At 47.8% G+C, this 23167-nt stretch overlaps 1 protein-coding gene across 1 annotated transcript in view; it reads left to right on the top strand.

Annotated features, from left to right (window-relative positions):
• Window positions 1-17984, top strand: part of LOC119934443 (sulfotransferase 2B1-like) — a 55486-nt gene extending 37502 nt beyond the window's left edge. Inside the window, exons 2-8 of the mRNA XM_038753937.1 lie at window positions 1813-1881; window positions 4590-4757; window positions 12811-13025; window positions 14439-14565; window positions 15941-16035; window positions 16700-16880; window positions 17618-17984. Of these exons, the coding sequence (XP_038609865.1) occupies window positions 4619-4757; window positions 12811-13025; window positions 14439-14565; window positions 15941-16035; window positions 16700-16880; window positions 17618-17733 (873 nt within the window). The 5' untranslated portion in view covers window positions 1813-1881; window positions 4590-4618 and the 3' untranslated portion in view covers window positions 17734-17984. The remainder of the gene's footprint in view (window positions 1-1812; window positions 1882-4589; window positions 4758-12810; window positions 13026-14438; window positions 14566-15940; window positions 16036-16699; window positions 16881-17617) is intronic.
• Window positions 17985-23167: the final 5183 nt, after the last annotated feature.

The following is a 23167-nucleotide window of genomic DNA, read 5'->3' as shown; positions in this document are numbered from 1 at the left end:
ATTGTCCCACAGTCTTAATCCCCATTTTACATTAACATTTTACATTTTACATTGTAACCTCCCCAGAGCTTAGAACAGTGCTTTGCACATAGTAAGCACTTAATAAATGCCATTATTATTATTATTATTATTATTATTATTATTATTATTATTATTATTATTATGTTGATCTCTTTTACTTAGCCAGGGAGCCATGTAAGGCTTCTACTTTTATCCGGGGTGCACATCTAATACCGGCTCCGCCACTTGTCTGCTACATGACCTTGGGCAAGTCACTTAATTTCTCTGTGCCTCAGTTACCTTGTCTGTAAAAGGGGGGTTAAGACTGTGAGCCCCACGTGGGACAACCTGATCACCTTGTAACCTCCCCAGCGCTTAAAACAGTGCTTTGCACATAGTAAGCGCTTAATACATGCCATCATTATTATTTTACCTGAGTCTCTGAATGGTGTTTTTAAACAACCATCAGGCTTCTAGGAGGCCACTTTGCTTTTAGCTACTCAGTGGATTTCAAGCTGTCCATGAGCTATATGACCTAAAACTCTTGACTGTAGATTCTGATCCTTCCTTGCCGGTTGTGGATAGGACTGAGAAGCAGCGTGGCCTAGTGGAAGGGGCACAGAGTCAGAAAGGATCTGGGTTCTAATCCTGCCTCCGCCACTTGTCTGCTCTGTGACCGTGGACAAGTCACTTCACTTCTCTGTGCCTCAGTTACCTCATCTGTAAAATGGGAATTAAGACTATGAGTCCCATGTGGGCAGGGACTATGTCTAACCTGATTAGCTTGTATCTATCCCAGTGCCTGGCACATAGTAAGCGCTTTGCAAATCCTACATTTTTTTTTTTTTTAAAAAAGGACAAAAGCTTCCTCCTCACCCCACCTCCACTTTCTGCTCTCTCTCCTGGATTCAGTCCATCAACCAATAGTTTTTTCCAGCCCTTACTCTGTACAGAGCAGAGAGAACTAAACTCTTGAGAGAGCACAATAAAGTTAAGGGTGTAGGGAGCAGAAAAGCTCATGGACTCTTCCTCCAACTCTGAGAATGACTTGTCCATAGTTCCCCCTCTTAAACCTCCCCGGCTTTTTCCTCTTCAATCGCTGGCATTTAAAATTCACCACATTAGCTACCACCCAAATCGTCCTCTTTCCTGGCATTTCGGGTCAGAATTTTTCATCCCCCTCTAGTCCTCTCTGTTTCCAAAGGAAGACTCTCCTGTCTTGTGCTTGGATCTAGCTGGTCTGTAGATTGTGAGCTCATTGTGGGCAGGAATAGGTCTGTTTGTTGTTATATTGTACTCTCCCAAGCATTTAGTACATTGCTTTGCACACCGTAAGGGCTCAATAAATACGACTGAATGAATGAATGAATTTGTCCCCTTTAAGCACTTGCTATTCACCCCTTCTTCAGACCCACAGCACTTACGTACACGCGTGTAATTTATTTTAACGTCTGCCAACCCCTCTGGTCTGTAAACTCCATGGGGGCTGGGAATTAATCTATAAATTCTGTTATATTGTACAGTGCAGTACTGTTCCGCTCACAGTAAACGCTCAATAAATACAATCGGTCGATTGAGTAGTGCAATGCTGTGGACACGGTAAATGTTCAAAAAATATTATTAATGATTAATAAATGTTCAACATACAATAAACAGTAAGTACCATAGATGGACTGATTTATTTTGCCACATTTTACCCATGCCAAACTGAGACCAAGGACATAGCCCTTTGGAGGCAAGCTCCCCAATGAAGGCAGGTCAGGTTTCAAAGAAATCCAATTGGCCAACCGTTTCATTTAACTTTCTCCCCAGCTTTCCTGCCTCCCGGTTCAGTCTCCCTGGAGAGCCCGGCCAAGTTTTCCCTGCTCGCTGGACAGGAAGGTGAGTGAAGAGATGGGAGAAGCCCCTGGACTCTAATGCCAGGCTTCCGCAGGGACTTGACTTCCCCCCTTCTTCATCTGGGATTAGCTGCGGGGAACAGCTGGATGGTCATCTCATTTGAAGATCGTTTTAGCCACATCCCTGGTTTGGGAGAGCAGGAGGGAGGGAGGCTGAGGGCGAGACTGCAGAAAGGAGAAGCAGCGTGGCCCTGTGTCTAGACCACAGGGCTGGGAGTCAGGAGAACCTGGGTTCTAATCCCAATCCACCACATGACTGCTGGGTGACCTTGGGTAAGTCATTTAACTTTTCTGTGCCTCAGTTTCCTCAACTGTAAAATGGAGATTAAATCCCTGTTCTTCCTCCTACTTGAACTGTGGGCCCCTTGCGGAATAAGGACTCCCCTAATTGTACCTAACCCAGAGTTTAGAACAGTGTTTGGCACGTAGTAAGTGCTTAATAAATGCCAAAAAAAAAAAAGCAGAGGGGTCAGTTCCGGGAGAAGGGAGTGAAGAGGAGTTGGTAGATCTGGAAGGGAGTAATAGGGGGTCACATCCAGAGTTGGACATGCAAAAAGCCAAACTGATAGTGTAGCCTCTGGTTTGCAATCCCCTGCTTCTGCAGGGACTGGAGAGATCAGATTTCCGATCATCAGTAAGGGAAACTGCAGGAGGGAGATGAAGAGGGGAAGGGGGCAGAGAGGGTGAGAGACAAGAGAGGAGAATAGAAGACTGGAGAAGGGGGGAGAGGGAAGGGAACCTAGGGCAAAGGAGAAGGAAGAAGAAAGGAGGAAGCAGGGGAAAGGGAAAAAGAGGACTGGAGAAGGGAGGCATAGAAAGGAACGGTGGAAAGAGGAGAGGAAGAACGGGAGGAAGAGGGGAGCTGGGAGAAAGGAGAAAGCAAGACCCCCCCCCCCCCTTGCTTGCAATCTAGAGGGGTAGACAGGCATTAAAATGAATAACAGGAAGGGGAGACCACAGAGTACAAAGATACCTACATAAATGCAGAGGGGGTGGGGATGGTGAGTATTTATGGGCTTAGGAGCCATGGACTCAAATACAGAAGTGATGCAGTAGAAAGGGAAAATGGGAAGCTGAGAGATTAGTCAGGGAAGGCTTCCTGGAGAAGATGTAATTTTGGGGAGAGTTGTGATAGATGGGCAACCGCTGAAGGTTTCTGAGGAATGGAGAGAAATGTGCAGAGCTATTAATAATAATAATACAGGCAGCAGAATGGAGTATGGACTGGTGAGCGATGAGGCTGAAAGCAGGAGGGTCAGTGAGGAGGCTGGTGCAGTAATTGAGTGGGGATATGACAAGCGCTTGAACCAGCGGGGCGGCACTTCAGTCATCAGGAATAAAGTAACAGCAGTCAAGAGACCAGCCACCGTGATTAAAATCTCAAAAACTGTCCACTGCCCAGCTCTTGGCCTCCTCAGCCACATCTCCACATCAATTAAATCAATGGTTTTTATTGAGTGTTTACTGTATGCAGAGCAGTGTACTAAGCACTTGGGAGAGTACAATGAGACATTCCCTGCCCACGCGGGGCTTACAGACTAGAGGGGGAAGGCAGACATCAGTATAACTAAATATGCCCTGATGCTCAAAGCCAAGATTCCTCAAGCTGGGTCTATCCCCTTCCTTCTCCGTTGACCACATGGTCCTGGCCCGTGCCCAGTCCAGTTAAACCCTTCATGTTCTCTGCCCATCCCAAGTTTGGGACTGTATGGAGAAGGGCCCACTTTTGAAGGTACAATTGGGTTAAGCCAGAAAAATGACTCAGCCCAAGAAAGACCCAGACTTGGTCTCGGCAGCTGAAGCAGCAATGGTCCAGAGCCTGTAAATGAGGAGACCCGGTTTGAATCTCAGCTCTTCCACTTGCCTGTGACCTTGGGCAAGTCACTTGGCTTCTCTGTGCCTCAGTTTTCTCATCTATAAACTGAGGATTAAAATTTGTGTTCTTCCTCCCCCATAGCCTGTGTGTCTGATCTGACGGTAGAGTACGTACCCAGATTTTTAGTATAGCGTCTGGTATACAGTAAGCACTTAACAGATAATAATAATGATGGCATTTATTAAGCGCTTACTATGTGCAAAGCACTGTTCTAAGTGCTGGGGAGGTTACAAGGTGATCAGGGTGTCCCGCAGGGGACTCACAGTCTTAATCCTCATTTTACGGATGAGGTAACTGAGGCACAGAGAATCAATCAATCAATCAATCATATTTATTGAGCGCTTACTGTGTGCAGAGCACTGTACTAAGTGCTTGGGAAGTACAAGTTGGGAACATATAGAGACAGTCCCTACCCAACAGTGGGCTCACAGTCTAAAAGGGGGAGACAGAGAACAAAACCAAACACACTAACAAAATAAAATAAATAGAATAGATATATACAAGTAAAATAAATAAATAAATATGTACAAACATAAATACAGGTGCTGTGGGGAAGGGAAGGAGGTAAGATGGGGGGATGGAGAGGGGGAGAGGAAGGAAGGAAGTGACTTGCCCAAAGTCACACAGCTGACAATTGGCAGAGCTGGGATTTGAACCCATGACTTCTGACTCCAAAGCCTGCGCTCTTTCCACTGAGCCACGCTGCTTCTCTGTTGTCACAGCGCATGCTCCTCCACCTTTTCCCTTTCACCCTGACCTTCCATTCTACTTCCTGGACCCTTCTCTTGACTCCAGTCCAACTTTCTCGTTTCCAGTCTCTAGGCCTCAAGTTCCAGAAGCCAGAATGGAGAGGTTGAATGTCACTGAGATCTACGGGGGCATCGAGTTCCCTGGGCACTTACACACCCAGGAGTCCTTACAGGCGGCCAGTGAATTCCAGTTTCGAGACACTGATGTCCTCGTTGCCACTTATCCCAAGTCAGGTACACATTAAAGCATATGGGAACCCCTCTTCCTCTCCTCTTCATCCCGATACTTGTAGCTTTTCTTGACCCCGGCCTAGCTGGCACTCTTACCAAGGTTCAGTCAATCAATCAGTGGTATTTATTGAGCACTCTCCAGGTGTTGAGCACCATACTAAGTGCTTGGGAAAGTACAACAGCTGGCAGACACAATACCTGCCCGCAAGGAACTTAGAATCTACAGGGGAGACAAACATTAAAAAAGATTACAGGTGGGGGAAATAGGAGCGTGTAAGAGTATTTACGTAAACATTGTGGGGCCGGGGTGAGTACCAAAGTGCTTAAGGGGTACACAACCAAGTTCATAGTCAATGTGTGAGGCGGGGTGGGAGGCAGAAGGGGAAATAAAGAGCTTAGTCTAGGAAGACCTCTTGGAGGAGATGTGATTTTATGAGGGTTTTGAAGGTGGGGAGAGTGGTAGTCTGTCAGACGTGTGGGGAAGCAGCATGTCGTAGTGGATAGAGCACGGGCTGGGAGTCAGAAGGTCATGGGTTCTAATCCCGGCTCCGCCACTTGTCTGCTGTGTGCCCTTGGACAAGTCATTTCACTTCTCTGTGCCTCATTTACCTCCTCTGCAAAATGGGGCTTGAGACCGTGAACCCCACGTGGGACAGGGACTGTGTCCAACCCGATTTGCTTGGTTCCACTCCAGCGCTTAGAACATTGCCTGGCACATAGTAAGCACTTAACAAATCCCACAACTATTATTATATGAAGGGGGAGGGAGTTCCAGGCCCGAGGGATGAGATAGGCAAGGGTCAGGAGTGGGGTGAATGAGATTGAGATAAGGAGAGTCGGTTGGTGTTAGAGGAATAGATTGTGTGGGTTGGAGTGTAGTAGATCGGCATGGTGAGGTAGAAAGGAGATAAGGAGATTCTGTTCGAGGCAGAAGGGGACGGGCAAGCATTAGAGGAATAGATTGTGTGGGTTGGATTGTAGTAGATTGGCAAGGTGAGGTAGAAAGGAGATAAGGAGTTTCTGTTCGATGTGGAAGGGGACGGGCAAGCATTGGAGGTTTTTGAGGAGTGGAGAAACACTGACTGAACATTTTCTCAGAAAGGCCATTGGGGCAGCAAAGTGAAGTATGGACTGGAGAGGGGAGAGACAGGAGACAGAGAGGTCAGTGAGGGGGTTGATGCAGTAATCAAGGCAAAAAATGATAAGTGCTTGGATGGGCATGGTAACAATTTGGATGGAGGGGAGAGGCCAGATTCTAGAAATGATGTGGAGTCACCTAGATGGATGAGAAGCCCCGATTGAGCTCTCAGGGGGCAGGAAGCCCTATATGACAAGCTCGGGCCCCTGTCCAAAAATAGACAGCTATCCGTCTCCTCAGGAGGTCCACAGCCTACCAGGGGACACAGACCACTAGTGACATCCCGAGGCAGAACACAAACCGTCCATCCTAGGGATGGCTGCCAGATGCCACATCTGGGGGTTACCCCCAGCTCACAACAGGGGATTGATCCTGAGTCCCGAGCCAGGGGAACCCCAACTTTCCCTTGCCACTGTGATGGAGAGGGAGACGAGGGCTCCACATGGGCTGTTCTCTTGTACTCTTGGCTCCCTTCCTGAGCTGGTTTCAGTCATCCAACGGGAACATATAATCACCAAGGCCCCGCTGGGCCTAAATCAATAAACGACAATTTAAATTTTGATAGCTGGAGGCATTGGGAAAGAGAGCCAAGGCAGGCAGAGAGCCAGGGCACATTGGCAAAATGTGCTTTGATGGGCAGCTCTTTTTCCCATCTGAATGGGGCAAAGCTCAGCTGATTCTCTGTCGCACCTGCCAATGACATCTCCGGCTACTAAATGGCAATTGTTCCCCTAACAGTGTGGCCTAGTGGATAGAGCATGGGCCTGGCTCTGCTTCTTGCCTGCTGTTTGACCTTGGGAAAATCACTTACTTCTCTGTGCCTCAGTTTCCTCAGCTATAAAATGGGGGTTCAATACCTCATCTCTCTCCTACTTAGACTCTGAGCCCCAGTTACCTGCTGTGCAACCTTGGGCGAGTTGCTTTACTTCTCCGTGCCTCAGTTACCTAAACTGCAAAATGGGGATTGAGACTGTGAGCCCCAAGTGGGACAACCTGATTGCTTTATATCCCCCGCAGCGCTTCGAACACATAGAAGTTAAGTGACTTGCCCAAAGTCACACAGCAGACAAGGGCAGAGACAGGATTGGAACGCAGAACCTCCTGAATCCCAGGCATGTGCTCCACTTAGGCCACGCTGACCTTTTGAGCAAAATCTTCACGAGGATTGACAGACAGGGAGGCCAGAGAGAAAACAGCACTAGGCACCGCAAACATCAGTCACCAATAAGGGACCACCATTTTGTGTGCAAAATGTGGCCAGGACAACGGGTCCCTCATCGTCTTTTTCAGCCACGTACGCACTCATGGGTGAATTTTACCATCAGTGTCATCTTCTTTTCTATATAGAAATGTAATTATTATTAAGCTCCCCCCATCCCCTCTGTTTAACCCTGCTACCTCTCCCCTCCCCTCTCCCTCCTTTACCCAGACTAATACGGACCTGACCCTCTAGTTTTTCCTTCTTCTGTATATTTGACTTTGACACTCTTCCCTTGGCTCCTCCCTCCTTCCTCCTGTGCCCCTGCCATCTTTCACCCACTTGCAGTCTGGCTGTGCTAGGTGAACAGGAAGGGAGGTGTCACTGGGGGAGCAGCGTGGCCCCGTGGAAAGAGCCCGGGCTTTGGAGTCAGAGGTCAGGGGTTCAAATCCCAGCTCTGCCACTTGTCAGCTGTGTGACTTTGGGCAAGTTACTTCACTTCTCTGGGCCTCAGTTCCCTCATCTGTAAAATGGGGATGAAGATTGTGAGCTCCACATGAGACAACCTTGTATGCTCCCCAGCGCTTAGAACAGTGCTTTGCACAAAGTAAGCGCTTAACAAATACCAAAATTATTATTATTATTATTATTGGGAGTGAAGAGACCTGGAGGAGACATCAGGGAGAGGGTGTGTTGGTGGTTGGAGGATGAGGGGAATAGGCTGGTCCAGGGCAGACATGCTCCCAAAGGCCGATGAGACTTTTGTCTTTTGTCTAAACTGGGATTCTTTTTTTTTTCATCCTGGGACATTAGGGGAGTGTAGTTTCTGCAAAGACTGGATCAGTACATAAATATTATGACCTAAATAGTTTCTCCCCCTCTCTTTCTCTCCTTTCACTACCCTCTCTCTTCCCTTTTCTTCTCTCCCTCTTTTTCCCCTCATTTACCTCGTTCTCCACTTATGCCTTAGATTTTCTCTTGCTTTTTCTGAGCTGTCACGTGGGTCTTCCTTCCCCCTGTGCTGGCTGAGTAAGAATCGAGAGCTCTTCAGTCTCAGGTCTGGCACCCATGGCTAGCCCAGCCGGGCACATGAGACACTCATCCCATGTTTCCATGGTGAGGAATTACTGTCGCCAAGGCAGCCAGCAGCTTTGCCGGAGCATTTAATACTCTGAAAAGTGACGTCCCGGATTTCAGAGAGAAACACTGAGGCTCAGGTAAAGGGTTTGGTCACCCTGAAAGCCAGTCATTATAGACTGAGAGCTATAATGGGACTTGTTTCTCTATAACCTTCAACCGGAACCCCCCAGCCCCTCCTGAAGCAGCCATTTTTGGGGACCATACCAGGCTAAGGAAATGGAAGGCACCGTCTCCTCCGGAATGGCCCAGGACTCAGGATCAGCAACTAAGGAAGTTTTAGGTGAACAGGGTATGTGGGGAGAGACAGATAGGAAAAGCAACTGAGCAGAGGGCAGGGAGCTCTAGATTACGTAGACCTTAACTCCTTGAGGTTCCTTTCAACATAATCCCAATGAAAGACATGGGGGTCAAAGGGGTGGCTCTAGAGGTGGTTGGCTTGTATTAGTAGTCAAAAGCCCAGAATGGTTATGGTTCTGGAGCCGAGTATGGGAACCAGGGGATGGGAAGGCTGGAGACTGACAAAGGCATTGGGCCCCTCTGTGGGTGGCAGTTCAGAGGGGGGATTTGTTGGGGGATTTGATTGGCGAGGAGGCCTGAGTCTCCTGAGCAACCAGACCTGGAGAGGGCCAGGGTGTCCCCTAGCAGTAAAATGCCCAGCCTGGGCTCTGCTTTCAGGCCAGACAGTAGCCCAGACTAGAGCGTCCAAGGAGCCAAGGCAGCAGATGAGTGAGAAACAAGCCTGTCTACCCTGACTGTTGGCCTCTTCTTTGCAACGATTTCCACCTCTAATTTATCTAGAGTGTCTATTTATATCCTCTGTATTCAAACTACCACCACTACAAAGCAACTCCCAAATCGACATCTTCAGCCCCAACAGCTCTCCTTTTCTGCAGTCTTTCATTTCTTCCTACCTCCAGGACATCTCTACCTGGATGTCCCGCTGACACACCAAACTCAACATGGTCAAAACAGAATTCCTCATCTTCCCATCCAAGCCCTCCCCTTATCTTTCCCATCACTGTAGACAACACCTCTATCTTCCCTGCATCACAAAGCCTCATCTTTTTCATTTAATCCACATATTTGATCTGTCACCAAATCCTGTCGGGTCTACCTTTACGGCATCTCTAAAATCTGCCCTTTCCTCTCCATCCAAACTGCTACCATGTTAGTCAAAGCACTTAACTCCTCTAGACTGCAAGCTCGTGGTGGGTAGGGAAGGTGTCTACCAACTCTGTTATACTGTGCTCCCCCAAGTGCTTAATACACACAGTAAGCACTCAGTGAATACAATTGATGAAGATTGCTGGGCTAGAAAATGGGAAAGTCAGGAGTGGAAGGAAGACAAGAAGTTCAGCTTTAGACGTGTTGAGTTTTAGGTAGTAACTGTGTTATTTGTTAAGCGCTTACCATGTGCCAGACATCATAGTAAGCACTGAGGTAGATCCAAGATGATCAAAATCAGATACAATTCCTGCTTCACATGGGGCTCTCAATTCTAAATAGGAGAGAGAACAGGTATTGAATCCCCATTTTATAGGTAAGGAAACTGAGGCCCAGAGAGTAGTCATAATAATGGTACTTGTTAAGGTACTTATCTTACTTAAGGTACTTATGGTAATAATAATAATAATAATGATGATGATGATGGTATTTGTTAAGCACTTACTATGTGCAAGCACTGTTCTAAGCACTGGGGCGATACAAAGCAATCAGGTTGTCCCACCTGGGGCTCACAATCTTAATCCCCATTTTACAGATGAGGTAACTAACTGAGGCACAGAGAAGTTAAGTGACTTGCCCAAAGTCACACAGCTGACAATTGGCGGAGCATGGATTTGAACCCATGACCTCTGACTCCAAAGCCCGTGCTCTTTCCCCTGAGTCATGTATTGTTATTATTATTATCATTATTAAATCCCCATTTTACAATGAAGGAAACTGAGGCCCAGAGAAATGAAGTGATTTGTCCAAGGTCCCACAACGAGTAGGTGATGGAGCTGGGATTAGAACCCAGATTCCCTAACTCCCAAGCCTGGGCTCCTTCCACTAGGCCACATGGCCACGGTGCAGGTCCAGACCATCTTGAGCCCCCTTTTTCCTCTCCTCCTCCCCATCCCCCTTGCCCTACCTCCTTCCCCTCCCCACAGCACCTGTATATGTGTTTGTACAGATTTATTACTCTATTTTACTTGTACATACTTTCTATTCTATTTATTTTGTTAATGATGTGCATCTAGCTTTATGTCTATTTATTCAGATGACTCAACACCTGTCCCCATGTTTTGTTTTGTTGTCTGTCTCCCCTTCTAGACTGTGAGCCCGTTGTTGGGTAGGGACCGTCTCTAGATGTTGCCAACTTGGACTTCCCAAGCGCTTAGTACAGTGCTCTGCACACAGTAGGCGCTCAATAAATACAATTGAATGAATGAATGGTAGCTGAAGCCCCAGGAGAGCAGCCGGCTCCCCCAGAGAGGGAATGTAGAGTCAGCAGAGGAGGGGACCCAGAGCTGGGTGTTACATGGTAAGCGCTCAATAAATACCACTGATGGTGATGTCACCCACGGTTAGGGAGTGAGAGATGGAAGAGGAGAACAAAACTGAAAAGGAGCAGAGATGTAGGAGCAGTGAGCTCCAGTTAGCTTCTCTCTAGCAGGCCATTTAGCTCCATCCCCCGGCTTCACCCCATAACGCTTAAAAGCGTCCTCCTGGCATTCCCCCAAGGTTTAGACGTCTGACCCTCCGAGAGGATGGAGTAGCCGTGATGGACAATGAGTCTGAAACCCCGGGCACTGAGAGACAAGTGACCGGGCAGGATGAAATATGGAATCATGGCTGCAAAGAAAAGCTCAGAGATAACCCTCATCCAGAGCGGAGGAAAGAGAATTGGAGGCTGGAGAGACTGAAGGAGGAGGGGAGAAAGGGGAGAAACAAGCGCTTCTCATTCACTGCGGTCTTGAAGTTGGATTCTGAAAGAAAGAACGGTAGATGAATGATCGAAAAGGACAAGCCTTCAGACTGGCAAGGCAGAAAGATAAGAGTGAAACCTATCTACGTTTTAAAGATAATTTTTTTTTTAATTTTGACCCAGAAAAAAAAAATTAATAAAACCTGTCTGAGTGGGAATGAGATCATGTCACCAGATCCTCCGAAATGAGTGAGCCATATATTAGCCTGTTGGCAGGGGAACTGAGCTCAGAACCCACCCCAGTTTACACTGAGATGTTTTCTTCTGTTCTGCCTCGCATCTGGGGCAACAGCGTGGCCTAGAAGAAAGAGCATGGGCCTCCACCGCTTTTCTGCTGGTGACCTTGGGCAAGTCACTTCATTTTTCTGTGCCTCCGATTCCTCATCTGTAAAATGAGGATTCAACCCTACTCCTTCCTACTTTCATTCATTTAATCGTATTTATTGAGCGCTTACTGTGGGCAGAGCACTGGACTAAGCGCTTGCGAAGTACAAGTCAGCAACCTATAGAGACGGTCCCTACCCAAAAATGGGCTCACAGTCTAGGTAGCCTATTAGATTATGAACCCTCTTTGGGACGGGGATTGTGTCCAACCTGATTATCTTGTATCTACCCCAGAGCTTAGTACATTGCTTCGCACATATAAGTGCATAATAAAAGCTGTAATTATTATTATTAATTTATTCATTCAATCATATTTATTGAGCTCTTACTGTGTGCAGAGCACTGGACTAAGCACTTGGGAGGTACAAGTCGGCAACCTATAGAGACGGTCCGTACCCAAAAATGGGCTCACAGTCTAGATAGCCTATTAAATTATGAGCCCTCTTTGGGACGGGGACTGTGTCCAACCTGATTATCTTGTATCTACCCCAGAGCTTAGCACATTGCTTGGCACATATAAGTGCATAATAAAAACCGTAATTATTATTATTAATTTATTCATTCAATCATATTTATTAAGTGCTTACTGTGTGCAGAGCACTGTACTAAGTGCTTGGGAAGTACAAGTCAGCAACCCATAGAGATGGTCCCTACCCAAAAATGGGCTCACTGTCTAGGTAGCCTATTAGATTATGGGACAGGGACTGTGTCCAACCTGATAATCTTGCATCTACCCCAGAGCTTAGCACATTGCTTGGCACATATAAGTGCATAATAAAAACCGTAATTATTATTATTAATTTATTCATTCAATCGTATTTATTAAGTGCTTACTGTGTGCAGAGCACTGGACTAAGTGCTTGGGAAGTACAAGTCGGCAACCTATAGAGATGGTCCCTACCCAAAAATGGGCTCACTGTCTAGGTAGCCTATTAGATTATGGGAAGGGGACTGTGTCCAACCTGATAATCTTGTATCTACCCCAGAGCTTAGCACATATAAGTGCATAATAAAAGTCGTAATTATTATTATTAATTTATTCATTCAATCTTATTTATTGAGCGCTTACTGTGTGCAGAGCACTGGACTAAGCGCTTGGGAAGTACAAGTCGGCAACCTATAGAGATGGCCCCTACCCAAAAACGGGCTCCCAGCCTAGGTAGCCAATCCTCCTCAGCACAGTCAACCCCAATGACAGTCCCTCCCTCTGTCCTTTCTCCTTCCCCAGGAACCACCTGGCTACAAGAGATCCTGACTCTCATATTCAGCAAGGGCAGCCTCGAGCCAGCCCATACCATCCCCAACTGGGCCCGGGCCCCCTGGCTGGAGCATTTGTACTTTAACACGCTGGTGCCCAGACTGAACCCAGCCATCCCACGCCTCTTCACCACCCACCTCCCCAGCCAAGTCTTGGCTCCAGCCCTGAAGAAATCCAAAGTCACGGTGAGTAACATTTCCTAGGAAGCTGAAATGGGATAGGTAACCTGTCCGACTGGGGAGAGCCAGGAGGAGGTCTTTTCCTCTCCTTCTCCCCATCTCCCCCCGTCTCTGCCCTACCTCCTTCCTCTCCCCGCAGCACTTGTATCTCTTTGTACATATTTATTACTCTATTTATTTTACTTGTACATATTTACTACTCTATTCATTTTATTAATGATGTGCATATAGCTATAATTCTATTTATTCTAACAGATTTGACACCTGTCTCCATGTTTTGTTTTGTTGTCTGTCTCCCTCTTCTGGACCGTGAGCCCGTTGTTGGGTAGGGACCGTCTCTAGATGTTGCCGGCTTGTACTTCCCAAGCGCTTAGTCCAGTGCTCTGCACACAGTAAGCGCTCAATAAATACGATTGAATGAATGAGGCCCCTCCCCATCTGCCCCTTAGATCTCTAATTCTTGCCTGAACACTAAATGGGGGCCCGTAATGTTTCGGACCTCTGGTCCCACCGCCATGACTTAAAGTATTCATTCGTTCAGTTGCATTTATTGAGTGTTTACTGTGTGCAGAGCACTGTACAAAGCGCTTATGACTGCTTCATTCATGTATCAGTCTGAATCTCAAATAATAATAATGATGGCATTCATTAAGCGCTTACTCTGTGCAAAGCACTGTTCTAAGCACTGAGGAGGTTACAAGGGGATGGGGTTGTCCCACAGAGGGCTCACAGTCCTAATCCCCATTTTACAGATGAGGTAACTGTGGCACAGAGAAGTGAAGTGACTTGCCCAAAGTCACACAGCTGAAAATTGGCAGAGCCGGGATTTGAACCCAAGACTCTGACTCCAAATCCTGTGCTCTTTCCACTGAGCCATGCTGCTTCTCAAAATACTCCAGCACGCCATACCCCCATACTCCAAGCCCAGTTTGTTCTCTGTCTCCCCCTTTTAGACTGTGAGCCCACTGTTGGGTAGGGACTGTCTCTATATGTTGCCAACTTGTACTTCCCAAGCGCTTAGTACAGTGCTCTGCACACAGTAAGCGCTCAATAAATGCGATTGATTGATTGATTGGGTGGCGGGGCCAGACGGGTACCTCCCCTGGGACTTTCCCAGAAAGCCACATCCAAGTGTCTGAAATAATTAGAACAGCCTCACATGGCTTTCGTGTGATTGCATGTAACAGCCCGCTGTAATTTCCAAGATGAATTTTTCCCCTCTGAAAGGTGCCTTTTCTCGGGTTTTCTCGTCTCCCACCAATATCACCCACTCAACTCCCCTTGGGTCCCAGTGACATCTGGGGAGACCCGAGGGGAGAGGGAAGTCTGAGGGGTGAGAGAAGGGGTGAGAGTGGCCCTGGCCACAGCCTAGAAAGCCCTGGTCTGGGAACTCAAATATCTCGTTTTCTTTGGCCACAGGTACTATACTTAGCTAGGCACCCCAAGGATGTCCTGGTTTCTTTTTATCACTTCCACAAAATAGCCAAATTCCTACCTGACCGTGGCAACTTTGATGACTTTCTGGACCAATTCCTGAAGGGCAAAGGTGAGTCTCCTAGGAGGGAGGGAAGGTGGGGAGGGGGAATGGAGAGCGGGGAGAGGAGAAATAGAACAAGAAAGAAAGCTTGAGGGAGACGGAGGAGGAAAAGAGGGTGGGGGAAGGAAATATATCAATGGTATTTATTGTGCACTTACTACGTGCAGCACACTATACTAAATGCTTAGGAAAGTACAATAGGATTTAAGAAAAGGGGAGATAGGAAGGGGGAAGGAAGAGGTGAGGAGAGAGGGAGGGAAGGAGAAAGGAGAAAGAGTGGCGAAGTTGAGGAGAAAAGAGGCTGGGCAAGAGTGCCTCTTCTCAGGTTTCTTCAAAGTGCTGAAGATATGGGCTTCCTGGTAAGGTTGGGAGAAGGAGCCTGCAGCTCCTAGCTGGTCAGGATGGGTTAGGGCCACCTTCTGGGGTCCTATTCCAAGCCAGAACATCCCGGTTGCTTTCAACCTCCCCGGCTCAATTGCTGAGAGGTGAAGAGTTTGACTAGAGACCTGCCTGGAGAGGATGAATGCCCCTGAGAACACAGTTAGTCCATCCTTGAACTTCAGGATCCCTGAACTTTTGGCTCCTCTAAGGGCCCTACTGTCAGAGGAGACAGAATCCCTGGCCGGGTGGAGTAGTGGCACTGCTCTGTTTTTTGATCCTGAGCCAACGTTAATGGAGAGGGGAGGAGATGAGGGGGCAGGGGGGCACCTCTGCTGAGTTTGGGTGGGGATTCTGAGAGTTGCCTGGTGAGGGCAGGGATCCACCTTGGCCACCCCAGCTCCAACCAAACAAACGGAGGAAGAGGGAGAGGATGGACAGTGCTCAGACAGCAATGAGGGGGGCGGTTTTCCCCGACTCTTCTCCCCACCCCAAGCTCATTCCCACCAGGAGGCCTCACTCTATGTCAGATGTGGAACCTGATGATCTTATATCTATCCCAGCACTTAACTCAGAATTAAGCTCTTAACAAATACCATTATTAATATTATTATTATTATTGCTTTGATGATTATTGTCTCCTCCCTTCTAGACTGTAAACCCGCTGTGGACAGGGATTGTCTCGATTGCTGAATTGTATTTTCCAAGTGCTTAGTCCAGTGCTCTGCACACAGTAAGCGCTCAATAAATACAATTGAATGAATGAATGAATGAATGAATGAATGAAGCTATTGAATGGTCTTCGGGGGGCCTCATCCCACTCCTCCTGCCTCCCTGCTACAGACAAGGCCAAGGGGATCACAGCTGGTCAGGCCTTTATGACCAAGTGGCTGCCCAAGTTGGGTAACCTGGGGTGAATGCCCTTGTTCCCTTCCCCTTTAAAGCGGCCCAGGATGGAGGCAGTTGTCACTCACTCTAATCCCACTTCTTCCGCCCCCCTGCCCAGTGCATTTCGGCTCCTGGTTTACCCACGTGCAAGGCTGGTTGGACCTCAGGGAGGAAGTGAACGTCAACCTGATCACTTACGAGGACCTGTCCCAGGTGAGCCAGTCCCGAGTCGGCCTGGGCCTAGGCCTGAGAGCACCGAGCAGCCCAAGCCTCAGAGCAGCCCCGCCGTCCCCATACACCCAATCTCCTCCTCTCAACCCTAGCATGGCCTAATGGATAGGGCACCGTCTTGAGAGTGAGAAGGACCCGGAGTCTAATCCCAGCTCTGAAGCTCGCCTGCTGAGTGACCTTGCGCAAGTCATTTAACTTCTCTGGGTCTCAGTTATCTCATCTGTAAATGGGGATTAAAGCTCTGAACCCCTTGAGGGGCATGGACTCTGTCCAACCTGATTAGCTTCTATCTAACCCAGTGTTTAGTGCAGGGCCTGGCACAAATAACAAATGTCATTAAAAAATAAATAAAAAACTGCTCCCTCTTACCTGCTGAATGGGCCCCTGCCCTTTCCTGCCATCAGACAGATCAGCAGGAGCAAGGTGGAAGATTCTTGGGCTTCTGGGAGTCTTGGGAGCTTTTCCCAAACTCCAGGGCCCCGGGTTCTGCCACTCCATTGAAATTCCTGGCCCCAGCATCCAAATCCCCTCCTCCTGACACCAGTGTCTCCATAGCCTTCTGCCCAAACGTCCCAGGGGCAGAATGTGGTGGGAGGGAATGGCGGAGGAGTGGTTTGGGAGGCAAGCAGCTTCTCCCCCTGCTTAGGAGCCCCGGTGCACCATCCAGCGACTGTGTGGCATCCTGGGTTGCCAGCTCCAGAGCCAAGAGGAGGACATTATCCTGAAGAACTGCACCTTCTCCGCCATGAGTCAGAACTCCATGGTCAACTACTCCCTGGTGTCCAACAAATTCCTAGACCAAACCAAGGGCAAGTTCATGAGGAAAGGTAAGTGGGGGGGGGGAGGGAGGGAGAGGACGGGCAGTGCTCAGACAGCAATGGGGAGGGGGCGGTTTTCCCCAACTCTTCTTCCCCCCCCAAGCTCATTCCCACCAGGAGGCCTCACCCTATGTCAGATGTGGGACCTGATGATCTTATATCTACCCCAGCGCTTAACACAGAATTAAGCTCTTAACAAATACCGTTATTAATATTATTATTGCTTTGATGATTAGTGTTTCCTCCCTTCTAGACTGTAAGCCCGCTGTGGACAGGGATTGTCTCTATTGCTGAATTATATTTTCCAAGCGCTTAGCCCCAGTGCTCTGCACACAGTAAATGCTCAATAAATACTATTGAATGAATGAATGGTGGGAAGAACCTGGGACTGTGAGGTCCCCCACCACTCATTTGCTGTGCCTACACCCCTCCCTCTCGCTCAAATGACTCCCTCAGCTGCTCTCTTTCCTTTTCCATGCCCTCTCAAGGGAGCTGACCCATTTAGCCCAGGTTGGGCTGGGCCCCTCCGACGTTCAGCTCCAGCTCCTTTTCTGGGCCAGCCAGGGACTAAACAGTTTAGCTCTCCCATGGATAGAAATGGGTCCAAATGAGGAACAGGAAGCCTTTTCCCCCTTCTTTTGCCACTCCATCTCCTTGATTTACAAGTCTCGGCTCTGCCACTGAAGGGGGCGGGGTGGGGTGGTCTCTCCTCCCTGCCCAGCTCTCACTCTGCTTCCTCCCTTCAGGTGAAATGGGAAACTGGAAGGAGCACTTCTCCCCAGAACAGAATAAGAAGTTCAATGCCATCTACCTGACCAAGATGAAAGACTACATCCTCCACTTCCCTTGGAGTCTGGACTGAACCCCGGAGGCCCCTAGCGAAGGGCCATCTGCCCCCTGCTCTTTTTCCCAGATTGGCTGGAAGCAAGAGAGCTAGCTACCAAAGTTTCCCCATCTGAATAGATTAAGACATTCAATGGGTGTGGTATTTATAAAGTGCTGAATATGTGCCGAACATTGTGGGGTAGACAGGGATTAGAGATTAGAAGCATGGACTAGTGGCAAGAACACAGATTTGGGAGTCCGAGAATGTGGGTTCTAATCCCAGCTCTGTGGCTTGTCTGTGATGTGACCTGTGGGCAGGGATTATCTCTCTTAATTGCTGTACTGATCTTTCCAAGCGCTTAGTACAGAGATCTGCACACAGTAAGTGCTCAATAAATACGATTGAATGAATAAATGAATGAATAACCCTGGGCCGGTCACTTAACTTCTGTGCTTCAGTTACCTCATCTGTAAATTGGAGATTAAGAGATGTGAGCCCCACGTGGGACAGGGACTGTGTCCAACCTGATTACTTTGTATCTACCCCAGGGCTTAGAACGGTGCTTGGCTCACAGAAGTATTTAACAAATGCATAATTATTAGTTAGAAGATAATCAGTTCAGACATTGTCTAGAAAGTGGTGGAATTTCATTTAAGCCAGTAATCAGGCTGCAGACTAATAATGCAGAGTGCTTGGAGCATGGGAATTGCAGCAAGCGGGTGACATTGTAAGTCTAGAATGAAGATCAAGGATAGGGGTAGTAACAAGAGCAAAAATGTGAACCTTTCAGGAAACTCTGCTTAGGCTGCCAGGAAAGGGTTCATCACAATCACTAAGGATCAATAAAAGCTTAAAGCTTTCAGTCTTGATTCCAATGATAACACTCTACACACCTGCCAATCCCCAGTCCTTCTATGTGCTTTCACAGTGTCGAACTCACAAACAGGTCAGCCTCCTTCCCGGCATAAACAACCCAGGTCACCTCGACTGGCTGCATGGAGCTCAGGCCATATCCGTCGCCTCCTCTTCCTTTTCCTCCTTCTCCTCCTCCTCCCTCCATGTGTGCTGAGGTCTGGATTGCTCCAGTGTGACACAACCCTTCCTGGGGATTAAATGAGAGGCTGATTCTACCCTGAACACTTTTCACCCTCACCTAAGAATGCACACAGTCACCGGTTGACTGTTTTAATTTCGTTCTTTATTTAATTGAGGAGAGTGATGCCGAATCACTAGCCCCATCTTCCTCGCCTAATCCTTCACTTCCCTGGGGGTGGGGTTGGGGAGGAGAATTGAGGGAGAGGGGGGCGGGTGGATTGGGATGGAAGGGCGTCCAGTTTAGTATTTATTAAGCACTGACTGTTTACAGAGCGCTAGACTAAGCACTGGGAAAAAATATGCAAGTGGGAATTAGATCTAGACCCTGTCCTTCGGGAAGTTTGCAATCTAAAAATAAAAAGGGGGGAGAAAGGACGGGTAGCAGATACGTAAGGAGATGGAACAAAGCACTATGATAATATGAAGACAAAAACCAATCAATCAATCAATCTCATTTATTGAGCGCTTACTGTGTGCAGAGCACTGTACTAAGCGCTTGGGAAGTACAAGTTGGCAACATATAGAGACAGTCCCTACCCAACAGTGGGCTCACAGTCTAAAAGGGGGAGACAGAGAACAAAACCAAACATACTAACAAAATAAAATAAATAGAATAGATAGGTACAGGTAAAATAAATAAATACATAAATAGAGTAATAAATAAGTTCAAACATATATACAGGTGCTGTGGGAAAGGGAAGGAGGTAAGATGGGGGGATGGAGAGGGGGACGAGGGGGAGAGGAAGGAAGGGGCTCAGTCTGGGAAGGCCTCCTGGAGGAGGTGAAAGATCCTTAGGGGCCTGTGGCTAGAAGAACAGAATTTCAGGCTCCTCGTGGCTCAAAGTCCACAGTCAGTGGTTCCAAAGAGCACGTACCTCTGGTGGCTGGACCTGTGTTCTCAAAGGCACTGAATTTCCCTACCCAGGTACCCTTCTTGAACTAGAGGAAGACACTGGGTCTTTTAGAGACTCTAAGAAGCAATGAAATGAAAGATCAGGACAAGGTAGAATCAACAAATTCTATTCACGTCAAGCCAATCCCACGGGGCTGGGATTTCTTGAGTGGAGCTTCCGGGGACAGTAAATGCCAAATGGGGTGTTACTGGACGGGCTGGGGGTTCTGGGGGATGTGGTATCATTCCCTTCCAACCTCCAAAAAGAAGACGACTTTCGCAGAACGACAGGAAAACGTCCAAATCATCCCCCCACCCCAGATAACCTGAGCCTAGTAGGCTTAGGGCCTGAGGCTCCTGAGCTGCAGAGCATAGTGGACAGAGCACAGGGCTGGGAGTCAAAAGGTCATGGGTTCTAATCCCGGCTCGGCCACTTGTTTGCTGCGTAATCTTGGGCAAGTCACTTCCCTTCTCAGGGCTTCAGTTACCTCATCTGTGAAATGGGGATTGAGAGTGTGAGCTCCATGAGGGACAGGGATTATGTTCAACCCGATTTGCTTGTATCCTTCCCAGAGCTTAGTACAGTGTCTGGTACATAGTAAGCACTTAACAAATACCACTATTATTGGTATTAGTAGTAGTAGTAGTAGTAGTAATAATGATAATGCAGATTTGCCACTGCCACTTGGGACATTTAGCATCTTCATTTCTGGCTTGAAAATAGTAACTCATCCTGCCACATTCCCTCCTACCTGCCAAGAAGAATCACTAGCCTATGTCACGCCAAGTGCTTAGAAAATATAAGGCTTAAATGTAAACGCCGAATGCCAGTGATGAGAAGGAAACATGTACGTTTGAAGCCAAACTGAATGAAGACAAATACCGATGCCCTCTCAATTTTAACATTTCATTTTTTCCAGACTTTCTACTTGGCTGACGTTTCCTTCGCTTTGCTTGTTTTGCTGTTCTAACGTTGCATCCATCCGTGTTCATAAAATGCCAATCTGTTCAAAAATCTAGATCATTTCCTTTGGGTGAAAAACAATTCTTGCCCTACTGGGCCGGTGGTGCTCAGAGGGGCTGGGTAGGCTGTCATGAGAGCTATGCCAATTACCCTTCATCCCCCCACACTGCAGTCCGGGGGTCCATAGTTACTTGTACATATCTATTCTATTTATTTTATTTTGTTAATATGTTTGGTTTTGTTCTCTGTCTCCCCCTTCTAGACTGTGAGCTCACTGTTGGGTAGGGACCGTCTCTATATGTTGCCAACTTGTACTTCCCAAGTGCTTAGTACAATGCTCTTCACACAGTAAGCGCTCAATAAATACGATTGATTGATTGATTGATTGATTGAAGCAGCCAAAGGTGCCAAGAGCCGCACAATGGCTCAACCTCCACCAGCCTGTGTCCAAACAAGAGTCTCAGAGACCTAGAAGGGGCCAAAAACTTGACCGACAGATTGAAACAGGCTCTTAGATGGGCTAACTGGACTCTGGTTTTGGGAGACTCCTGGACTATCCAGCTGGTCACCCGGGAGTTCTCCAAAGAGTAGAGTTGTGTCTGGCTCAGTAACTATATTCATTCTGACGGTTTTGACACCTGTGTACATGTTTTGTTTTGTCGTCTGTCTCCCCCTTCTAGACTATGAGCCCGTTGTTGGGTAGGGACCATCTCTATATGTTGCCAACTTGTACTTCCCAAGCGCTTAGTACAGTGCTCTGCACACAGTAAGCACTCAATAAATACGATTGAATGAATTGAATGAATGAATTCCCTCCTCCCCATTCCCGTTATAATGCGGTGGGTCAGGCAAAGATGCATTGATAGCTTCTGCTCTATTTTATTCACTCATCTGGGCCTTGCTTTCTTTCAGACTCCCCCTCCAGCATCAACCTTTCCTTGGATTCTACACCTAATTCACAATTGCCCAACCCGGAGCTCACCTGATCCCGATCTGGAAATCAGCGTGGCCCATCAGTTCTCATCCACCTTCACTCCCCAAACCGTGGGCTCCTCTCTCCTTCTGGTAGGAGTGTGTCCTGGGAAGTTCCAAAGGAAGGGGCTCTTCTCCGGCTCGTCCATATGAGTAGAGGATGCAGGCGACCAAGTCAGGCTGGGGCTTGCCAGAGGCAGAGCCACACGTGGAGGAGGGTGGGACTTGGGGCTGACATGAATGGAGGAATCTCATTTATGGAAGAGATAACTGATGCACGGAGAACTTAAGTGACTTGCCCAAGGTCACCCCTCAGACAAGTCATAGAGCTGGATTAGAACCCATGTCCTTCTGATTCAGAGGCCTTTGCTCTTTCCCCTAGGCCAAGCTGCTTCTATTTTGGGGCCAGACACACGCATTTTCCAGCCCAGGACTCATCTTCCAACAGGTGACTGCAGGATATCTGGAAGAGCTGCTCCTCCAGACATCCAGTAGTTCAAACACACAGCCTTCAATTAATCCCAAAATATTCCAACCAATTTTCCATGTGCTGGTCTTATTTTGGAAAGAACGGCAATGAAACTACAAACAGCTGGGCCATTGAGAAATATACTGGTTCTGGATTATTTTTGGAAATGAGCCAGAATCCCCTGGGGTTTAGATTGGCCTGGTATTATGAATCCCCTCCTAATCCCAACAGGAATTTTCTAAATACCACAACCCCATGGCCCCAGAAGCAGCATGGCTTAGTGGAAAGAGCACGGGTTTGGGAGTCAGAGGTCATAGGTTCTAATCCCTGCTCTGCCACTTATCAGCTGTGTGACTTTGGGCAAGTCACTTAACTTCTCTGGGCCTCAGTTACCTCATGTGTAAAATGGGGATTAAGACAATGAGCCCCACGTGGGACAACCTGATTACTGTGTATCTACTGCGGCACTTAGAACAGTGCTTGGAACATAGTAAGCGCTTAATAAATACCATCATTATTATTATTATTGTTATTATCCCAGTCTGGGGGTGGGAGTTGGGGAAGCACTGGGGCAAAATGCCTCCAACTTTTCCTCCTTTGCTGCCATGTAAGCAAACCTGAGAGGGCATGAGGGTGTAGGGGAGAATGAGTCCTCGGAGGTGTGAACACAACCCTGCCTAATATGCTGTGTCCAGGGTCACTGCCTGGGCCCCCAGGCCTCAGCAGATATTTCATTTCTTATTTCCTGCTAAGGCTCTCCTAGGGAAGTGTCTGTTCCTCCTCCTGCCCTTCCCCCTTGACTCAGAGTGGGTGGAAGTCCATCCAACACTGCTGGCTTTGCTCCTTTCTTTCTTGGCTTCTCCTTCTCCCTTCTATTCCCTCCTGCATCTTTTTAACTTCCTCTGTTTGATTGCTGGCTCTGTCACATAGTAGCACCCTTATCTCCTTGACCCTTTATGATCAGACTTCTCCCCCATTCCCATTTGGAAATTCCTCATCTTTCCATTCTCACGCAACAGCCAGGGAGTGGCAACGATGGGGCCAATCTGCTTTTGCTTCCCACACAACTGGCTCAAGG

The sequence above is a fragment of the Tachyglossus aculeatus genome, chromosome 11 (assembly GCF_015852505.1).
Source record: "Tachyglossus aculeatus isolate mTacAcu1 chromosome 11, mTacAcu1.pri, whole genome shotgun sequence".
NCBI lineage: Eukaryota > Metazoa > Chordata > Mammalia > Monotremata > Tachyglossidae > Tachyglossus > Tachyglossus aculeatus.
The sequence above is the reverse complement of the archived record's forward strand: the minus strand, read 5'-3'. Positions and strand labels throughout refer to the sequence as shown.